This window comes from Phocoena sinus, chromosome 9, assembly GCF_008692025.1.
Source record: "Phocoena sinus isolate mPhoSin1 chromosome 9, mPhoSin1.pri, whole genome shotgun sequence".
Taxonomy (NCBI): Eukaryota; Metazoa; Chordata; class Mammalia; order Artiodactyla; family Phocoenidae; genus Phocoena; species Phocoena sinus.
The window spans coordinates 72,156,506-72,178,565 of record NC_045771.1 but is presented as its reverse complement, the minus strand read 5'-3'; the positions used below and the strand labels follow the sequence as shown (position 1 = coordinate 72,178,565).

The 22,060-nt window shown below is 38.1% G+C and overlaps 2 protein-coding genes across 7 annotated transcripts in view; one reads left to right on the top strand and one right to left on the bottom strand.

The window, feature by feature from the left end:
* Nucleotides 1–22,060, bottom strand: part of HDAC9 (histone deacetylase 9) — an 825,073-nt gene that overhangs the window by 154,683 nt on the left and 648,330 nt on the right. The gene's annotated exons all lie outside the window — the stretch shown is intronic.
* Nucleotides 16,764–17,354, top strand: LOC116759053 (dihydrofolate reductase-like). The gene is given in 3 exon segments (XM_032642338.1): nucleotides 16,764–17,041; nucleotides 17,044–17,178; nucleotides 17,181–17,354. Coding segments are annotated over 3 exon segments (447 nt in total). The 5' UTR covers nucleotides 16,764–16,869; the 3' UTR covers nucleotides 17,321–17,354.

The following is a 22,060-nucleotide window of genomic DNA, read 5'->3' as shown; positions in this document are numbered from 1 at the left end:
AATGAAAAGAGGGTGCTATTAAGAAAAAGAAGAAACAGGAAACAAAATTGTGTAATAGACTTTTTAGAAGATAAAGTTGACAAATTCTCTCAGAAAGTACAACACAAAACGGAGATGTGAAAAATAGGCAAGAAACCTGAAGGACCCATTTAGGAAATTATGTTATGAAGGAAAGTCTAAGGAAAATATTTTAAAAATTATAATCTCATATACATCCAAGCTGCAAAACTGAGATAGAGTTTCAGATATTTAAAATATCAAACAAAAAGATATTATCTCCCACAAACATTATCAAAGGAAGGTATTGGATGCCTCCATCAAAATGAAGGCATAAACTAAAAAAGAGAATGAGACACAAACCATTCCCTCCAACAAAACATTTTTATAAATGTCCATTTTTGCCATAATTAAAAAAAAAAAAGATCTAACCTTAGAACAAAATAGAAATTTGGTCTGCAATTGGAAATTTGATATGGACTGGAGTAGGTTTTAATTCCAATGCAACTATTTTGTTAATAAAGACCTTACCCACTTACAGAGGAAATATGTTTATTTGGAGATACGCCACGTATCTCCAAATATACAGAATCCACTAGTTTCTGTCTGAAGCAAATACCACATTTGTTATGTATGTTATTCCTGAATATACAAACATGGATTTTACAATTTCACACAGACTTTCAAAATGCTCTATTTCACAAGACTAATCCTATACACTTGAATTCACTCCAAAAATAAGGAAAAATGGAAAATTTGAAAAAAAATATACTACTTGATAAACTCCTTCCATTTAAAAATATACATGCTTAGAATTGTGTCCGAGTAGTAGCTGTTTGTTGAATGAGTCAATGATGCACAATTATAAGAGTTGTGTAATGCTATGCTACAATAGATTCTGGGTATTGAAGAACTCTATGATAACAGGTGCTTATTGGTGGTGATATTGATAAGGTTCATTCAGGCATTTTAACAAGTATGGATTCAGTGTCTACCATGTTGCAAATACTGTTTGGCTTAAAGATGTGCTAAATTTTGAACTGAAATTTATTTTCCCATTGTTAGTATTAAACTCTTTAATCCTCAGTTCTCTGATAAACTGATGAGACTAAGACTCCACAGATCTCCTTATTGTGGCAAGTATTTTAGCAATGTACGTGGAAGTGTTTGTACTCTTCTTTTTATGTTAGTCTAGATTGATTTTTATTCAAAAGATCTATCATGTTTGAAAGACTGAAAATATATTGGGCGTACTGAGTGGGGAAAATAATATAATTTTTCTTAAATAGAACAAATCCTCAAAGGCGTTTATTTAATATTTTATCTGAATTATTGGATTTTATGGTAAAAGACAGCAAACAAAGCATATGTGTTAGTCCCTCATTATTTCCCAATATCCCACTGGAAGAAAATTATAAAAATATACATATGGGGGCTTCCCTGGTGGCGCAGTGGTTGAGAGTCCACCTGCCGATGCAGGGGTCACGGGTTCGTGCCCCGGTCCGGGAAGATCCCACATGCCGTGGAGCAGCTGGGCCTGTGAGCCATGGCCGCTGAGCCTGCGTGTCCAGAGCCTGTGCTCCACAACGGGAGAGGCCACAACAGTGAGAGGCCTGAGTACCACAAAAAAAAAAAAAAAAAAAGAACTCATGGCTTTAAATATATATCAGGTAAAGAGACTCAGAAAAACCTTTAGATATGTGTGTATGTATGGGTTATTACGCATTTCCTAAAAGCAATGACAGTGCAGTAGCAAACAGCACAGTTAGCATCAATCTGCAAAAAAAGGATCCAGGGGAGGAGCTTCAAGATGGCAGAGGAGTGAGACATGGAGATCTCCTTCCTCAAAACAAATACATCAGAAATACATCTACATGGGGAACAACTCCTACAGAAAACCTACTGAAAGCTGGCAGAAGACCTCAGACCTCCCAAAAGTCTGAGCTGTGTAAATGACAGGCTCTTTGCGCTCCAGCCAGGCATCAGGGCTGTGCCTCGGAGGTGGGAGAGGCAAGTTCAGGACACTGGTCCACCAGAGACCTCCCAGCTCCATATAATATCAAATGGTGAAAATCTCTCAGAGATCTCCATCTCAATGCCATGACTCAGCTCCACACAATGACCAGCAAGCTACAGTGCTGGACACCCTATGCCCAACAAGTAGCAAGACAGGAACACAACCCCATCCATTAGCAGAGAGGCTGCCTAAAATCATAATAAGGTCACAGACACCCCAAAACACACCATCAGACATGGGCCTGCCCACCACAAAGACAAGATCCAGCCTCATGAGCCATAACAAAGACACTAGTTCCCTCCACTAGGAAGCCTACAAAACCCACTGAATCAATCTTAGCCACTGGGAACAGACACAAAAAACCGGAAACTACGAACCTGCAGCCTGCGAAAAGGAGACCCCAAACACAGTAAGTTAAGCAAAATGAGAAGACAAAGAAACACAAAACAGATGAAGGAGCAAGGTAAAAACACACCAGACCTAACAAATGAAAAGGAAATAGGCAGTCTACCTGAAAAAGAATTCAGAATAATGATAGTAAAGATGACCCCAAATCTTGGAAATAGAATGGAGAAAATACAGGAAACATTTAACAAGGACCTAGAAGAACTAAAGAGAAAACAAACAATGATGAACAACAAAATAAATGAAATTAAAAATTCTCTAGAAGGGATCAATAGCAGAATAACTGAAGCAGAAAAAAGGAATAAGTGACCTGGAAGATAAAATAGTGGAAATAACTACTGCAGAGTAGAATAAAGAAAAAAGAATGAAAAGAATTGAGGAAAGTCTCAGAGACCGCTGGGACAACATTAAATGCACCAACATGCAAATTATAGGGGTCCCAGAAGAAGAGAAAAAGAAAGGGTCAGAGAAAATATTTGAAGAGATTATAGTTGCAAAGTTCCCTAATATGGGAAAGGAAATAGTTAATCAAGTCCAGGAAGCACAGAGAGACCCATACAGGATAAATCCAAGGAGAAACATACCAAGACAAATATTAACCAAACTATCAAAAAGTAAGTAAAAAGAAAAAATATTAAAAGCAGCAAGGGAAAAAGGCCAAATAACATACAAGGGAATCCCCATAAGTTTAACAGCTGATCTTTCAGCAGAAACTTTGCAAGCAAGAAGGGAGTGGCAGGGCTTCCCTGGTGGCACAGTGGTTGAGAGTCCACCTGCTGATGCAGGGGATATGGGTTTGTGCCCCGGTCCGGGAAGACCCCACATGCTGCAGAGCGGCTGGGCCCGTGAGCCATGGCCAATGAGCCTGTGCGTCCGGAGCCTGTGCTCTGCAATGGGAGAGGCCACAACAGTGAGTGGCCCGCATACTCAAAAAACAAACAAACAAAAGAAGCGAGTGGCAGGACAGATTTCAAGTGATGAAAGGGAAAAATCAACAACTAAGATTACTCTACCCAGCAAGGATCTCATTTAGATTTGATGGAGAAATTAAAACCTTTACAGACAAGCAAAAGCTGAGAGAATTCAGCACAATCAAACCAGCTTTACAACAAATTCTAAAGGAACTTCTCTAGGCAGGAAATACAAGAGGAGGAGAAGACCTACAATAACAAACCCAAAACAATTAAGAAAACGGTAATAGGGACATACATATCGATAATTACCTTAAATGTAAATGAATTACATGCTCCCACCAAAAGACACACACTGGCTGAATGGATACAAAAACAAGACCCATATATATGCTGTCTACAAGAGACCCACTTCAGACCTAGAGACACATACAGACTGAAAGTAAGGGGATGGAAAAAGATATTCCATGCAAATGGAAACCAAAAGAAAGCTGGAGTAGCAATTCTCATATCAGACAAAATAGACTATGAAACGAAGACTATTAGAAGAGACAAAGAAGGACACTACATAATGATCAAGGGATCGATCCAAGAAGAAGATATAATAATTGTAAATACTTATATACCCAACATAGGAGCATCTCAATACATAAGACAATTGCTAACAGCCATAAAAGGGGAAATCGACAGTAACACAATCATAGTAGGGGACTTTAACACCCCACTTTCACCAATGGACAGATCATCCAAAATGAAAATAAACAAGGAAACACAAGCGTTAAATGATACATTAAACAAGATGGACTTAATTATTATTTATAGGACATTCCATCCAAAAACAACAGAATACACATTCTTCTCAAGTGTTCATGGAACATTCTCCAGGATAGATCATATCTTGGGTCACAAATCAAGCCTTGGTAAATTTAAGAAAATTGAAATTGTATCAAGTATCTTTTCTGATCGCAACACTATGAGACTAGCTATCAATTACAGGAAAAGATCTGTAAAAAATACAAACACATGGAGACTAAACAATACACTACTTAATAACCAAGAGATCACTGAAGAAACCAAAGAGGAAATCAAAAAAATACCTAGAAACAAATGACAATGAAAACACGATGACCCAAAACTTATGGGATGCAGCAAAAGCAGTTCTAAAAGGGAAGTGTATAGCAATACAATCCTACCTTAAGAAACAAGTAACATCTCAAATAAACAACCTAACCTTACATCTAAAGCAATCAGAGAAAGAAGAACAAGAAAACCCCAAAGTTAGCAAAAGGAAAGAAATCATAAAGATCAGATCAGAAATAAATGAAAAAGAAATGAAGGAAATGATAGCAAAGATCAATAACACTAAAAGTTGGTTCTTTGAGAAGATAAACAAAATTGATAAACCATTAGCCAGACTCATCAAGAAAAAGAGGGAGAGGACTCAAAGCAATAGAATTAGAAATGAAAAAGGGGAAGTAACAAGTGACACTGCAAAAATACAAAGGATCATGAGAGATTACTACAAGCAACGATATGCCAAAAAAATGGACAACCTCGAAGAAATGGACAAATTCTTAGAAATGCACAACCTACCAAGGCTGAAGGAAGAAATAAAATATATAAACAGACAAATCACAAGCACTGAAATTGAGACTGTGATTAAACATCTTCCAGCAAACAAAAGCCCAGGACCAGACGGCTTCACAGGCAAATTCTATCAAACATTTAGAGAAGAGCTAACAACTAATCTTCTCAAACTCTTCCAATATATAGCAGAGGGAGGAACACTCCCAAACTCATTCTACAAGGCCACCATCACCCTGATACCAAACCATACAAAGATGTCACAAAGAAAGAAAACTACAGGCCAATATCACTGATGAACACAGATGCAAAAATCCTCAACAAAATGCTAGCAAACAGATTCCAACAGCACATTAAAAGGATCATACAATATGATCAAGTGGGGTTTATCCCAGGAATGCAAGGATTCTTCAATATACGCAAATCAATCAATGTGATACGCCATATTAACAAACTGAAGTAGAAAAACCATATGATCATCTCAATAGATGCAGAGAAAGCTTTTGACAAAATTCAACACCCATTTATGATAAAAACCCTCCAGAAGTAGGCATAGAAGGAACTTTCCTCAACATAATAAAGGCCATATATGACAAACCCACAGCCAACATTTTCCTCAATGGTGAAAAACTGAAAGCATTTCCACTAAGATCAGGAACAGGATAAGGTTGCCCACTCTCACCAGTATTATTCAACATAGTTTTGGAAGGCTTAGCCACAGCAATCAGAGAAGAAAAAGAAATAAATGGAATCCAAATCGGAAAAGAAGAAGTAAAGCTGTCACTGTTTGCAGATGACATGATACTACACATACAGAATCCTAAAGATGCCACCAGAAAACTACTAGAGATAATCAATGAACTTGGTAAAGTAGCAGGATACAAAATTAATCCACAGAATTCTCTTGCATTCCTATATACTAATGATGAAAAATCTGAAAGTGAAATTAAGAAAACATTCCCATTTACCACTGCAACAAAACGAATAATACCTAGGAATCAACCTACCTAAGGAGACAAAAGACCTGTATGCAGAACACTATTAAGACACTGATGCAAGAAATTAAAGATGATACAAACAGATGGAGAGATATACCATGTTCTTGGATTGGAAGAATCAACATTATGAAAATGACTATACTACCCAAAGCAACCTACAGATTCAACGCAATCCCTATCAAACTAACACGGGCATTCTTCACAGAACTAGAACAAAAATTTTCACAATTTGTATGGAAACACAAAAGACCCCAAATAGCCAAAGCAGTCTTGAGAAAGAAAAAGGGAGCTGGAGGAATCAGGCTCCTGGACTTCAGACTATACTACAAAGCTACAGTAATCAAGACAGTATTGTACAGGCACATAAACGGAAATATAGATCAAACAGAAACAAAGATCAACAGGAAGCCCAGAGATAAACCTATGCACATATGGTCACCTTATCTTTGATAAAGGAGGCAAGAATATATAGTCGAGAAAAGACAGCCTCTTCATAAGTGGTGCTGGGAAAACTGGACAGCTACATGTAAAAGAATGAAATTAGAACACTCCCTAACACCATACAGAAAAATAAACTCAAAATGGATTAAAGACCTAAATGTAAAGCCAGACACTGTCAAACTCTTAGAGGAAAACATAGACATAACACTCTATGACATAAATCACAGATCCTTTTTCCACCTCCTAGAGAAATGGAAATAAAAACAAATATAAACAAATGGGACCTAATGAAACTTAAAAAGCTTTTTCACAGCAAAGGAAACCATAAACAAGATGAAAAGACAATGCTCAGAATGGGAGAAAGTATTTGCAAATGAAGCAACTGACAAAGGATTAATCTCCAAAATTTACAAGCAGCTCATGCAGCTCAATACCAAAAAAACAAACAACCCAATCCAAAAATGGGCAGAAGACCTAAATAGATATTTCTCCAAAGACGGTATATAGATTGTCAACAAACACATGAAAGAATGCTCAATATCACTAATCACTGGAGAAATGCAAATCAAAACTACAATGCGATATCATCTCACACCAGTCAGAGGGGCCATCATCAAAAAATCTACAAACAATAAATGCTGGAGAGGGTGTGGAGAAAAGGGAACCCTCATACACTGTTGGTGGGAATGTAAATTGATACACCCACCTGGAGAACAGTATGGAGGTACCTTAAAAAACTAAATATATAACTACCATATGACCCAGCAATCCCACTACTGAGCATATACCCTGAGAAAACCATAATTGAAAAAGAGTCATGTACCACAATGTTCATTGCAGCTGTATTTACAATAGCCAGGACGTGGAAGCAACCTAAGTGTCCATCAACAGATGAATGGATAAAGAAGATGTGGCACATATACAAAATGGAATATTACTCTGCCATAAAAAGAAACGAAATTGAGTTATTTCTAGTGAGGTGGATGGACCTCGAGTTTGTCACACAGAGTGAAGTAAGTCAGAGAGAGAAAAACAAATACCGTATGCTAACACATATATATGGAATCTAAAAAAAAAAAAAGTCATGAAGAACCTAGGGGCAAGATGGGAATAAAGACGCAGACCTACTAGAGAATGGACTTGAGGACACGCAGAGGGCGACGGATAAGCTGGGACAAAGTGAGAGAGTTCTAGCATATATATGGACATATATACACTACCAAATGTAAAATGGATAGCTAGTGCGAAGCAGTCACATAGCACAGAGAGATCAGTTCAGTGCTTTGTGACCAGCTAGAAGGGTGGGATATGGAGGGTGGGAGGGAGGGAGATGCAAGAGGGAAAACATATGGGGGTATATGTATATGTATAACTGAATCACTTTGTTATAAAGCAGAAACTAACACACCATTGTAAAGCAATTATATTCCCATAAAAATGTTAAAAACAACAACAAAAAAGGATCCAGGGATCCCTGGAGCAGTGGTTGATTCTAGGCCTGTGTCAGGGAAAATACAAAGTATTTCTGGAATATCTTCTGGTGACAAAAAACAATGAAAGGCTCAAAGAGACAGGGGCATGTCAGTAGGGCATATAAGGCAAGGTGAAAGAGCTCCCAATGGCCAAAGCTGTGACAATCTGAGGAGCAAAATAAACAATGATAGTACTGGATTATAAGCCATAGAGTCAAGTAAGTATCTAAGAATCCTTACAGAGATTAAAAAATAATAGAATAAATACAGAAAAGAAGAAATAGCTCTGCCTAAGGAAAACTTTCAACTAATAAGTATAGAAGAAATGAGGGAAATAGAAAATAATCACTTGACCAAGATATTGTCGTAATAAAGCGATCAAGGTTTACATCTCTAGTGATACGACATATTAACCTCACTACTCCCTGAGATAGTCAGATCAGTTCTGTAGTATTCTTGCTAAAAACATACAACCTCAAATCTAATAATGAGAAAATATCAAACAAACCCAAATTGAGGGATATTTACAAAATAAACTGACCAGTACACTTTAAAAGTCATGGTCAGGAAAGACTAAGGACTTGCTACAGGTTGGAGGAGACTAAGGAGACATGACATCTAAGTGCAACGTGAGGCTCTGGATTGGATACTGGAACAGAAAAAGGACATTCATGGGAAAACTTCGGTTCCATATAAAATCTGTAGCTTAGCTAACAGTATTATACAAATATTAATTTCTTAATTTTGATAATTGTGCTGTGGTTATGTAAGTATTAACATTAGAGGAAGCTGGGTGTAGGGCATACAGGAACTCTGTGCTATTCTTATAACTTTTCTGTAAGTCCAATAGTATTTTAAAATAAAATGCTACCAAGTATCAGAATCCAAAAGAGTGAATAATAGATGTATAACAAAAAGTGAGGATGTGAGAGTTGTCAACAAACAGATATTTTAAGTAAACTTCCAGAAAAGGGAAATTCCAGAAAAGGTGCATATTAAAAGAATGAAACAAAAAGAAGGCTACCACAGAAGAGATGGGAGACACTCTATCCAATGGAACCCCACTGAAGAAACAGGTATGGTGAAGGAAAAAGAGGCAGGACTGAAAACAATAAATTTAAAAATGTCAGCTGGTTAAGAAGGCCAGGACTATAGCTCAACATCTTAATTACCTTTCCTCTATGCCAGCAACCCAGGGAAAACATTCAGATGATTCTTTCTTAAGAAAAGGATGTGTCTGGAGAAAGCCAAGCCCTCTAATGTAGATACTGTCCCCCACGTACAGTCATTTAGGAAGATACAGAGACCATGAGCCATCTTCTGGAATGCTAACCCTAAGTGGGATTTGGCGGTCCATACACTCTAACCCACAGTGGCTGACACAGAGTTCCCAGTTGACCCATTTACACAACCACAGGGAAAACTGATACCAGTTACTACTTTCATAAATATCAATGGCAAATTAGGAATATCCCAGCATATATAAGGAGACAAAATATTATGAAGAAAAACAAGTTTAAAATAAACATAAACAACTCTGGACAAAACAGAGATAGTTCAGGAACAGAAATAATAATCTCAAAGAGATTCAAGAAAACATTTTATCTAAAACGCAGATATGCTGTTATGAAAAAGAACAATTAAAGAACAAGGGAAGCACTTAAAGATAAAACTGCAATTGCATAACTTAGTAAGGTATCTGAAAAAGTAAAAATTGAAGTAGTCCCTTATAAAAGGAAGCAGATAAAATATATAATGACAAGTGGGAAAACAGACATAAATGATCAATATAGAAGTCTTGTATTTGAATAATAGGGTTCGTGAGAATGCTGAGAAAGAGAGAGGAGAAAATTTTCAACTAGTAGCAGGAGATAATTTTAGGAACTGAAGAATGACTCAAGTCTCCAGATTTCATAAGTCTAACCACTGCCAAACTCTACGTATAACAACATATACACGCTTAGACATATTCTCATGAAACTTCAAATCCCCAGAGATCCTTAAAAAAAAAAAGTTATCCTCAAAAAGAGATGAAGAATGAGATTGGCATCAAACTCCTAATCAGCAACACTGAATGTCCTTACATTCTGAGGGAAAATTATTTTTTATTTTTTGCGGTACGCGGGCCTCTCACTGTTGTGGCCTCTCCCGCTGCGAATCACAAGCTCCGGATGCGCAGGCTCAGCGGCCATGGCTCACGGGCCCAGCCGCTCCACGGCATGTGGGATCTTCCCAGACTGGGGCACGAACCTGTGTCCCCTGCATCAACAGGCAGACTCTCAACCACCACACCACCAGGGAAGCCTGGGAGAATTATTTTTAATCTTTAATTCTACCTCTAGCTATTACATACTAGGATTAAAGTATGTTAAACATACTTTAAGACATGTAAGGACTCAGAAGTTTAATTTCAACATACTCTTTCTGAATAATTCATTTGGGAATGTACTTCTACAAAGCAAGGAAGTAAAACAAAGAAATAGACAGGCATAGGGCCAAAGTAGTATATATATCATAGGAAAATGATAAAGAGGGCCCACTGAGGATTTGTACATGTATTTCTTTGCTAGAAAACAAATGACTGGACAATCACAACTAGCTGCTGGACAATCATCGACAGGAAGACACTGGAACTCAACAAAAAAGATACCCCACATAAAAGACAAAGAAGCCACAATGAGATGGTAGAAGAGGCGCAATCACAGTAAAATCAAATCCTGTAACTGGTGGGTGGGTGACTCACAGACTGGCGAACACTTATACCACAGAAGTTCACCCACTGGAGTGAAGGTTCTGAGCCCCACGTCAGGCTTCCCAACCGGGGGTCCGGCAACGGGAGGAAGAATTCCTAGAGAATCAGACGTTGAAGTCTAGTGGGAATTGATTGCAGGACTTCAACAGGACTGGAGGAAACAGAGACTCCACTCTTGGAGGGCACACACTAAGTAGTGTGCGCATCGGGACCCAGGGGAAGGAGCAGTGACCCCAGGGGAGACTGAACAGGACCTACCTGCTAGTGTTGGAGGGTCTCCTGCAGAGGCGGGGAGTGGCTCTGTCTCACTGTGGGGACAAGGACACAGGCAGCAGAAGTTCTGGGAAGTACTCCTTGGGGTGAGCCCTCCCAGAGTCCATCATTAGCCCCACCAAAGAGCCCAGGAAGGCTCCAGTATTGGGTTGCCTCAGGCCAAACAACCAACAGGGAGGGAACCCAGCCCTACCCATCAACAGTCAAGTGGATTAAAGTTTTACTGAGCTCTGCCCACCAGAGCAACAGCCAGCTCTACCCACCACCAGTCCCTCCCATCAAGCCTCTTAGACAGCCTCATCCACCAGGGGGCAGACAGCAGAAGAAGAATTACAATTCTGCAGCCTGTGGAACAAAAACCACATTCAAAGAATGATAGATAAGATGAAAAGGCAGAGGCCTATATACCAGGTGAAGGAACAAGATAAAAGCCCAGAAAAACAACTAAATGAAGCGGAGATAGGCAACCTTCCAGAAAAAGAATTCAGAATAATGATAGTGAAGAGGATCCAGGACCTCGGAAAAAGAATGGAGGCAAAGATCGAGAAGATGCAAGAAATGTTTAACAAAGGCTTAGAAGAATTAAAGAACGAACAAACAGAGATGAACAATACAATAACTGAAATGAAAACTACACTAGAAGGAATCAACAGCAGAATAAATGAGGCAGAAGAACGGATAAGTGACCTGGAAGACAGAATGGTGGAATTCACTGCTGCGGAACAGAATATAGAAAAAAGAATGAAAAGAAATGAAGACAGCCTAAGAGAACTCTGGGACAAAATTAAATGCAACAATATTTGCATTATAGGGGTCCCAGAAGGAGAAGAAAGAGAGAAAGGACCAGAGAAAATATTTGAAGAGATTATAGTCAAAAACTTCCTTAACATGGAAAAGGAAATAGCCAACCAAATCGAGGAAGCACAGCAAGTCCCATACAGGATAAACCCAAGGAGAAACACACCGAGACACAGAAAAATCAAACTGGCAAAAATTAAAGACAAAGAAAAATTATTGAAAGCAGTAAGGGAAAAATGACAAATAACATACGAGGGAACTCCCATAAGGTTAAAGGCTGATTTCTCAGCAGAAACACTATAAGCCAGAAGGGAGTGGCATGATAGACTTAAAGTGAAGAAGGGGAAGAACCTAAAACCAAGATTACTCTTCCTGGCAAGGATCTCATTCAGATTGGATGGAGAAATCAAAAGCTTTACAGACAAGCAAAAGCTAAGAGAATTCAGCACCACGAAACCAGCTCTACAATGAATGCTAAAGGAACTTCTCTAAGTGGGAAACAAAAGAGAAGAAAAGGACCTACAAAAACAAACCCAAAAGGATTAAGAAAATGGTCATAGAAACATACATATCGATAATCACCTTAAACGTGAATGGATTAAGTGCTTCAACCAAAAGACACAGGCTTGCTGAATGGATACAAAAACAAGACCCATACATATGCTGTCTATAAGAGACCCATCTCAGACCTAGGGACACATTCAGACTGAAAGTGAGGGGATGGAAAAAGATATTCCATGCAACTGGAAATCAAAAGAAAGCTGGAGTAGCTATATTCATATCAGAGAAAATAGACTTTAAAATAAAGAATGTTACAAAAGACAAGGAAGGACACTACATAACGATCAAGGGATCAATCCAAGAAGAAGATATGACAATTTTAAATATATATGCACCCAACATAGGAGCACCTCAATACCTAAGGCAACTACTAACAGCTCTAAAAGAGGAAATTGACAGTAACACAATAATAGTGTGGGACTTTAACACCTCACTTACATCAATGGACAGATCATCCAAAATGAAAATAAATAAGGAAACACAAGCTTTAAATGACACAATAGACCAGATAGATTTAATTGATATTTATAGGACATTCCATCTGAAAACAGCAGATTACACTTTCTTCTTAAGTGCGCATGGAACATTCTCCAGGATAGATCACATCTTGGGTCACAAGTCAAGCCTCACTAAATTTAAGAAAACTGAAATCATATCAAGTATCTTTTCTGACCACAACGCTATGAGTTTAGAAATGGATTACAGGGAAAAAAACATAAAAAACAGAAACACATGGAGGCTAAACAATGTGTTACTAAATAACCAAGAGGTCACTGAAGAAATTAAAGAGAAAATCAAAAAATACCTAGAGACAAATGACAATGAAAACCCGATGATCCAAAACCTATGGGATGCAGCAAAAGCAGTTCTAAGAGGGAGTTCAAGCCTACCTCAAGAAAAATCTCAAGTAAACAATCTCACCTTAAACCTAAAGGAACTAGAGAAAGAAGAACAAACAAACCCAAAGTTAGCAAAAGGAAAGAAATCATAAAGATCAGAGCAGAAATAAATGAAATAGAAACAAAGAAAATGATAGCAAAGATCAATAAAACTAAAAGCTGGTTCTTTGAGAAGATAAACAAAGTTGATAAACCATTAGCCAGACTCATCAAGAAAAAGAGGGAGAGGATTCAAATCAATAAAATTATAAATGAAAAAGAAGTTACAAGAGACACCACAGAAATACAAAGCATCCTAAGATACTACTACAAGCAACTCTATGCCAAAAAAAAGGACAACCTGGAAGAAATGGACAAATGCTTAGAAAGGTATAACCTTCCATAACTGAACCAGGAAGAAACAGAAAATATGAACAGACCATTCAAAAGTAATGATATTGAAACGGTGATTAAAAATCTTCCAACAAACAAAAGTCCAGGACCCGATGGTTTCAAAGGTGAATCTATGAAACATTTAGAGAAAAGCTAACACCCATCCTTCTCAAACTCTTCCAAAAAATTGCAGAGGAAGGAACACTCCCAAACTCATTCTATGAGGCCACCATCATCCTGATACCAAAACCAGACAAAGATACTACAAAAAAAGAAAATTACAGACCAATATCACTGATAAATATAGATGCAAAAATCCTCAACAAAATACTAGCAAACATAATCCAACAACATATTAAAAGGATCATACACCACGATTAAGTGGGATTTATCCCAGGGATGCAAGGATTCTTCAATATACACAAATCAATCAATGTGATACACCATAGTAACAAACTGAAGAATAAAAACCATATGATCATCTCAATAGATGCAGAGAAAGCTTTTGACAAAATTCAACACCCATTTATGATAAAAACTCTCCAGAAAGTGGGCAGAGAGGGACCCTACCTCAACATAATAAAGGCTGCATACGACAAACCCAGAGCAAACATCATTCTCTGTGGTGAAAAAGTGAAAGCCTTTCCTCTAAGATCAGGAATGAGACAAGGATGTCCACTCTCACCACTATTATTTAACATAGTTTTGGAAGTCCTAGTCACGGCAGTCACAGAAGAAAAAGAAATACAAATTGGAAAAGAACAAGTAAAACTGTCACTATTTGCAGATGACATGATACTATACACAGAGAATCCTAAAAATGCCACCAGAAAACTACTAGAGCTAATCAATGAATTTGGTAATGCTGCAGGATACAAAATTAATGCGCAGAAATCTCTTGCATTCCTATTACACTAATGATGAAAAATCTGAAAGGGAAATTATGGAAACACTCCCATTTACCACTGCAACAAAAAGAATAAAATACCTAGGAATAAACCTACCTAGGGAGAAAAAAGACCTGAAGGCAGAAAACTATAAGACACTGATGAAAGAAATTAAAGATGATACCAACAGATGGAGAGATATACCATATTCTTGGATTGGAAGAATCAACATTGTGAAAATGACTCTACTACCCAAAGCAATCTACAGATTCAATGCAATCCCTATCAAATTACCAATGGCATTTTTCACAGAACTAGAACAAAAAAATCTTAAAATATTTATGGAGACACAAAAGACCCCGAATAGCCAAAGCAGTCTTGAGGGAAAAAAACAGAGCTGGAGGAATCAGACTCCCTGACTTCAGACTATACTACAAAGGTACAGTAATCAAGACAATATGGTACTGGCACAAAAACAGAAACGGATCAATGGAACACGATAGAAAGCCCAGAGATAAACCCAGGCACGTATGGTCAACTAATCTATGACAAAGGAGGCAAAGATATACAATGGAGAAAAGACAGTCTCTTCAATAAGTGGTGCTGGGAAAACTGGACAGCTACATGTAAAAGAATGAAATTAGAACACTCCCTAACATCATACACAAAAATAAACTCAAAATGGATTCGAGACCTAAATGTAAGACCGGACACTATAAAACTCTCAGAGGAAAACATAGGAAGAACACTGTTTGACATAAATCATAGCAAGATCTTTTGTGATCCACCTCATAGAGTAATGGAAATAAAAACAAAAATAAACAAATGGGACCTAATGAAACTACAAAGCTTTTGCACAGCAAAGGAAACCATAAACAAGATGAAAAGACAACCCTCAGAATGGGAGAAAATATTTGCAAATGAATCAACAGCAAAGGATTAATCTCCTAAATATAGAAACAGCTCATGCAGCTCAATATTAAAGAAACAAACAACTAATCCACAAATGGGCAGAAGACCTAAATATACATTTCTCCAAAGAAGACATACAGATGTCCAAGAAGCACATGAAAAGCTGCTCAACATCACTAATTATTAGAGAAATGCAAATCAAAACTACAATGAGTATCACCTCACACCAATCAGAATGGGCATCAACAGAAAATCTACAAACAACAAATGCTGGAGAGGGTGTGGAGAAAAGGGAACCCTCTTGCACTGTTGGTGGGAATGTAAATTGATACAGCCACTATGGAGAACAGTATGGAGGTTCCTTAAAAAATTAAAAATAGAATTACCATATGATCCAGCAATCCCACTACTGGGCATATACCCAGAGAAAACCATAATTCAAAAAGACACATGCATCCCAATGTTCATTGCAGCACTATTTACAATAGTCAGGTCATGGAAGCCACCTAAATGCCCATCGAAGAGCCCACATGAAAAAAAAAAAAAAAAAAAAGAAGTTTTGGTACATATATACAATGGAATATTACTCGCCCATAAAAAGGAACAAAATTGAGTCATTTGTTGAGATGTGCATGGATCTAGAGACTGGCATACAGAGTGAAGTAAGTCAGAAAGAGAAAAACAAATATCGTATATTAACTCATGTATGTGGAACCTAGAAAATGGTACAGATGAACCAGTTTGCAGGGCAGAAGTTGAGGCACAGATGTAGAGAAGAAACATATGGACATCAAGGGGGCAAAGCCGTGGTGTGGTGGGGATGCTGGTGTGATGAATTGGGCGATTGGGATTGACATGTATACACTCGTGTATAAAATGGATGCATAATAAGAACCTGCAGTATAAAAAAACAAACAAAAGAAACAACTAATACTAAACTTTCTTTGGGTTACTTGTATGGAAATATGTTAATATAAATGTTTCAGACATTACATGAAATTTCTAAAAATCTTATATTTTCTGGTATAATGTTATGTCATAATTCTAGTTATTACTTGAAAATACGTATCTCAGAAATAACTGAATTTCCTTGTCAATTGCATTATTATGAGCTTTCATCAAATCTTTAACCGTGGTCATTTTTAAGTCTTTTGTCATTTACAGACAGTTCTGGGTGTACTGTGATGCTTTTGCAAATATGCTCCTATAACAGGGTTTCATCTTCAAGGAATTCAAGGAAAAGACTCTGACAAGTACAGGTTTCTGGTAACTGACTATACTGCTGAACTGAATGAATAAGCATTTTCCGAACTCTAATGTAAAACTGATGAACTCATAAAAGTGCTAACAAAAGATCAAGACGAAAAAAAACATTAATTGCATGGGACTGAATGAACTGATGAGGATGATTATAATTTTTGTGACTTTCTGTTTGAATTAAAAAAAAAAAAAATCCGGTAAATGTTTTCTGCTGCTATCATGGTTCGTCCGCTAAACTGCATCGTCGCTGTGTCCCAGAACATGGGCATCGGCAAGAACGGGGACCTGCCCTGGCCCCCGCTCAGGAATGAATACAGGTATTTCTAAAGAATGACCACAACCTCTTCAGTAGAAGGTAAACAGAATTTGGTGATTATGGGTAGGAAAACCTGGTTCTCCATTCCAGAGAAAAATCGACCATTAAAGGACAGAATTAATATAGTTCTCAGTAGAGAACTCAAGGAACCTCCACAGGGAGCTCATTTTCTTGCCAAAAGTCTGGATAGTGCTTAAAACTTATTGAGCAACCAGAATTAACAAATACAGTGGACATGGTCTGGATAGTGGGAGGCAGTTCTGTTTATAAGGAAGCCATGAACAAGCCAGGCCATCTTAGACTATTTGTGACAAGGATCATGCAGAATTTGAAAGTGACACATTTTTTCCAGAAATTGATTTGGATAAATATAAACTTATCCCAGAATATCCAGGTGTTCCTTCTGATGTCCAGGAGGAGAAAGGCATTAAGTACAAATTTGAAGTATATGAAAAGAACAATTAATGTGAAAGTGTTTTCTGATCTATTTCAAGCCTCCTCCTCCCCCAGAAAAATTATGTATTTTTTGTTGTAGTGACTTTTGTTGACTTTATATCTATGGATAATTATCTCTAAGCAAAGTACTTTTATTCCCCATTAATCTTAACTAGACTGTATCAGATACCATCTGAACATACCATCAGAAACATTTCTTGCTGTAACTTCCTGAATGCTCATCAAGAGTCAAGAATAGGTGACCAGCACTTGCCTAGGGTAGAATATCTACCAAGACAGCCCAAAGTGGGAGAGTGCCCTGGTAGCATGAGTTGAAACCAGAGCCTATAGTGCTAGGAGCTAGGCAGATGGGTCCAAAGGTCAGAAATGGATTACAAACAGAAGAGCTAGCATTCAGTTATTTAAATTAGATCAAAAGAGGGACTGTGAATTACTTTATATCACACTTCTGAAAAAAATTCTCTTCACTCAGACCAGGAGTCAATAAGTTGAAAAATCCAGGATATTCCACAGGGATAGTAAAAAGGCAGGTATGAGACTACCTTTTCGGTGGTTAAAGGAGAAGGTTTGAGACCTTAAGAAACTTTGTTCCTGATCTTCATTGAGATTGCATGGGATGTTACAATGACAGAACAAGAATTGGCTGCTCTTTACAAAAAAGAATAATCTAATATCAAACATAATGGCTAAAATTAAAAATTCAAAGAGGTAATAAATTGAGAATGAATATTGCTAGAAACCAAAATTAGTAAGTTAGAAACTAAACTTCACAGAATTAAAAAATGAAAATTAAAACATGTTTTACCCATCACGTTAGCAAAGATTTAGATTAAGTATCCCCAAAAATAGCATTTTCTGCCTTATAAATTGGTACAACCTTTTTAGAGTATAAGTTAGCAATATCAATTAAAATTCAAAATATTCTGGGTTTGGACCCAGAACTTCCACTTCTATAAATTAATCCTGAACAAAGATATGGACCCAAGAGTATTTGTTGCAACTTTTTTTTTCAAACTTAGAAACAGCCCAAGTGTTGATTAATAAGAAATAACTAACCAATATGTCTATAAAATGTAACATCTGCAACAGTTAAAAAGAATGAAGTACTGACAGGAAAATGCCAAAAATTGCTAAATTAAAGAAGCAAATTGTGTATAATACTCAAAATGTTTAATAAATGTTCATGTGTGGGAAAAAGCATGCTGCAAAAAAAAAAAAAATCCCACAAGGACTCAGAGGCAAAAAATATACAAATCAATTTTCACTGCAAGGTAAAGGAGCTGTTACAGTAGAGGATTACTGGACTGAATGTCAATATTATGACATAGTATGAGAGTGTTTCATGTTTGGTAATTGCAATCATTGTTGCTTTTGTTGTGGTCATCCATTTACAATGCTTGGCGTCAGTCTATCTCTTGTAAAAACAAAATACAGTGTGTGTGTATGAAAAAAAAGAGGGAGGAGATATGGGGATATAGGTATATGTATAGCTCATTCACTTTGTTATAAAGCAGAAACTAACACACCATGGTAAAGCAATTATACTCTAATAAAGATGCTTAAAAAAAAAAAAGAAAACAAATGACTGAAGCAATAATAATGGCATCTATGCTTTCTCATCTTCACCTGATCACTGGAGATTGTCATGCTCTCCTTGGAGGCAACTTTCCTTCTCTGTTACTGCATGTCCTCTCCCCAGGTAAGACTCATGCTAGAGAGAGTACATTGAGCTTATAAAAATAAATGGAGACAAGAATACTACTACTAATAATAATCATAATAAAAGGAGACACAGATCATGTGATTAGACACTAAACACAGTAAGGAGAAAAGAATCCCATTCTGGATTTCTTTCCATGAAATGTGATTCTAATTCAAAACCTCCTCAGCTAGAATCAGATCTCTGGATTTATTTCATCTCTAGTCAATGGCCAAAGAACTGGTGGCACTGACGCTGAGTCATGTGCTGTGCCTAAACAGAACTCCACTAGTGATTTCCCAAGACTCACCTTGGCATGTGCTGAGTCAGCAGTATACTATGCTGCCCACTCCTTCAGCATGCTCTGTGCAGGGGAGCATGCTTTGCTGTGGCTTTAAGGAAAACAAAAAACTCGGTTCCACAGCCTTCAACTCAAAATTTAAAGCATTTCAAAGCATTTTACCTTATAGAGTTACTCAACAATATTTTTATATTCATTCAGAAGTCATTTATTGAGCCCCTATTATGTGAGAGGCCCTGGGTTTGTGGCCAGATTCATATATATGAATAAGTTGAAGCTCTGCTCTCAAGGAGTTCATAACTTAGGAGGAAATGCAGAGGGGAAACATGTCTTTGCAGTATAGCGCGCTACGAATTCAGGCACAAACAATGTACCAAGAGACATAAGGGAGTGGGTAGCCAATAGGGAGGAACGCAGCATGAAGAAAGTTCACCCAAAGAAGGGACATGAAAAGTGAATTCGGACACCAGTGTAAGAGGTTGCCAGGAAGAAAAATTAGGCAGGACAGTTCAGGCAGATGGATTAGCAAGCACAAAGGCACGGACATCTGAAAGGGCATGGAGGCTTGTGAAAATAGTCTGATATTTCTGGAGCATGTGGAGCATATGAGGTAGAGGTAGCAGAGGAGTGTGTATCCCAGATCCCAGGCCCTACATGTCTGAAACAGAACCAGAAGAGCCTGATGTTGAGGAAACCAGGGGCTGAGGGAGGGTGGTGTCCAGTATTTCCAGAACTGGAGTAGACCACAGTATAAAAGCATGACGAAGGTCATCCCACTGACTTTCCTCACTCAACAAATCTTAACCAGCCACCTGCAATGTGCCAGGCACTGTTGCAAGGCTAGGGTTAAGAGCAAAGTCTCTGCTCTCTTGCCTTCAAGGAATTTGCATACTAATGGAGAAGGAAGTGTACAGATAATAGATAATCAAGTGTGTAGTAAGGACTAAGAGGGAAAATAACATAGACAAAGTCATGGGAGGTGGTGCACATTTAGATGTGGGTATACAGAGAAGGATGCTCTCAGGTGGGGACAGTGAACAGAGCACTGCACTGTATGAAGTGAGGAAGAAGGGCAAGCGAATCCTGGGGGAAGAGTACTGCCCTGTGGGAATAGTGAGTGCACAGGACCTGAAGTGGGAGGGTCTTCAGTGTCTTCAAGTCGGCATAAGGAGGTCACTGTGACTGACACAAAGTGAATAAAAGGAAAGATGGCTGGAAGTGAGGCCAGAAAAGTGACATAAAGCTAGTTCGTGTAGGGCCATTTTAAGGACTTTGGATTTCGTTTTGAATGAGAAGGGAAACTGGAAAATTTTGAGCAGGACACTGACATGATCCGGTTTATATTATTTCTGTCCTCATCAATTAAGCAAAGTATTTAAAAGTGTCCTTTAGAATGATGAGGTCTTTTTGACCTCTGAGATGGCAGATTCTGATCCCCTGTATAATTTATAATGGCACATTATAATCATGCAAATATGAATTATAGGTGAAAATCCAAGCCTACATTTTTCTTTATAGCTTAATTGTACGTCATTGCTTAAAAGCATCAGATTATAAAATTAAACATTTTCAAATGCTACAAAGACTTCTTTTTAGATTTTTCTTACAAAATTAAAACGCACATTAGAGCATGCATGCTTTTTCATCCATCTGTACATGTTTGTGTACAAAGTGCAGTAGAAGGATGCTCCCAAGGAAAACGCCTCATGACAGTTCATGCTTGGAGAAGTGGTGAAGGCAGCACATCAAAGAGCAGCTGCTAAAAAGATCCCGGGCAGCGGTTGTGGTTGCTGGGCTTCAGGATGGCCCCCAGCACCTCACTCACCACTGGACCAGTGCTCTTTTGGGAAGGCACCAAAGGAAGGGATTATCATGGGCATTTGTGGAAGAGGGTCAGTGCTGGGAGCTCTAAACACACCAAGTATAACTGGTGTTCTCCACCAGCACCAACCAGAGTAAGCCCTGCTCTTCTTCCTTAACCTTCACCCTCCATCTCCTCACACAGTCAACACACACACACACACACACACACACACACACACACACACACACACACACACTTTGTTCCTTTCTCTCTTCCACCATCTTCCTTTTTCTTTATTGATTCGGTTTTCCATCTTTGGCAGCTCCCTTTCTCTCTTTCAGACCCATGTCCAACCCATCAGGACATCCTGTTGTCTACACTTTCAAACTATTCAGAAACTTACCACATCTGAACACCTCCATTGTCATTACCCTGGCCTAGGTCTACATTTCTTACCTGGATTACAGCTACAGCCTCCTAAGAGGTACCCTATTACCTCCACGTCCCCCAACCCACTCTCTATTCTTTCAACACAGCAGCCAGGTTGACATACTTAATTAGGTCCTCATCATATTTCTCAGGGTAAAAGCATTTTTAAATGACCTACGCCTCTGCACAAGGAGGCTGACTAGCATCTCTCTGAGCCCATCTCTTACCACTCTCTGCCAGAACTCTATTCACAAATATGCTAGACGCATTACAGCCAGCGGGGTTAACAATAGCTCTTGCCTCTGCCTGGAGTGCTCTTTCCCCAGATGACTAACTCCCCCACCTCAATCAAATCTTTGCCCATATATAACTTTCTCATTAAGACATTCCCCAGCTCTGTCACTCCTAACTCTTTTATTCTGTTTTTTTCCCCCCATAACACTTATTATCTTCTAAAGTGATACATGAGTTACTTATTATGTTTATTGTTTATTGTCTAATTCTCTCTACTAGACA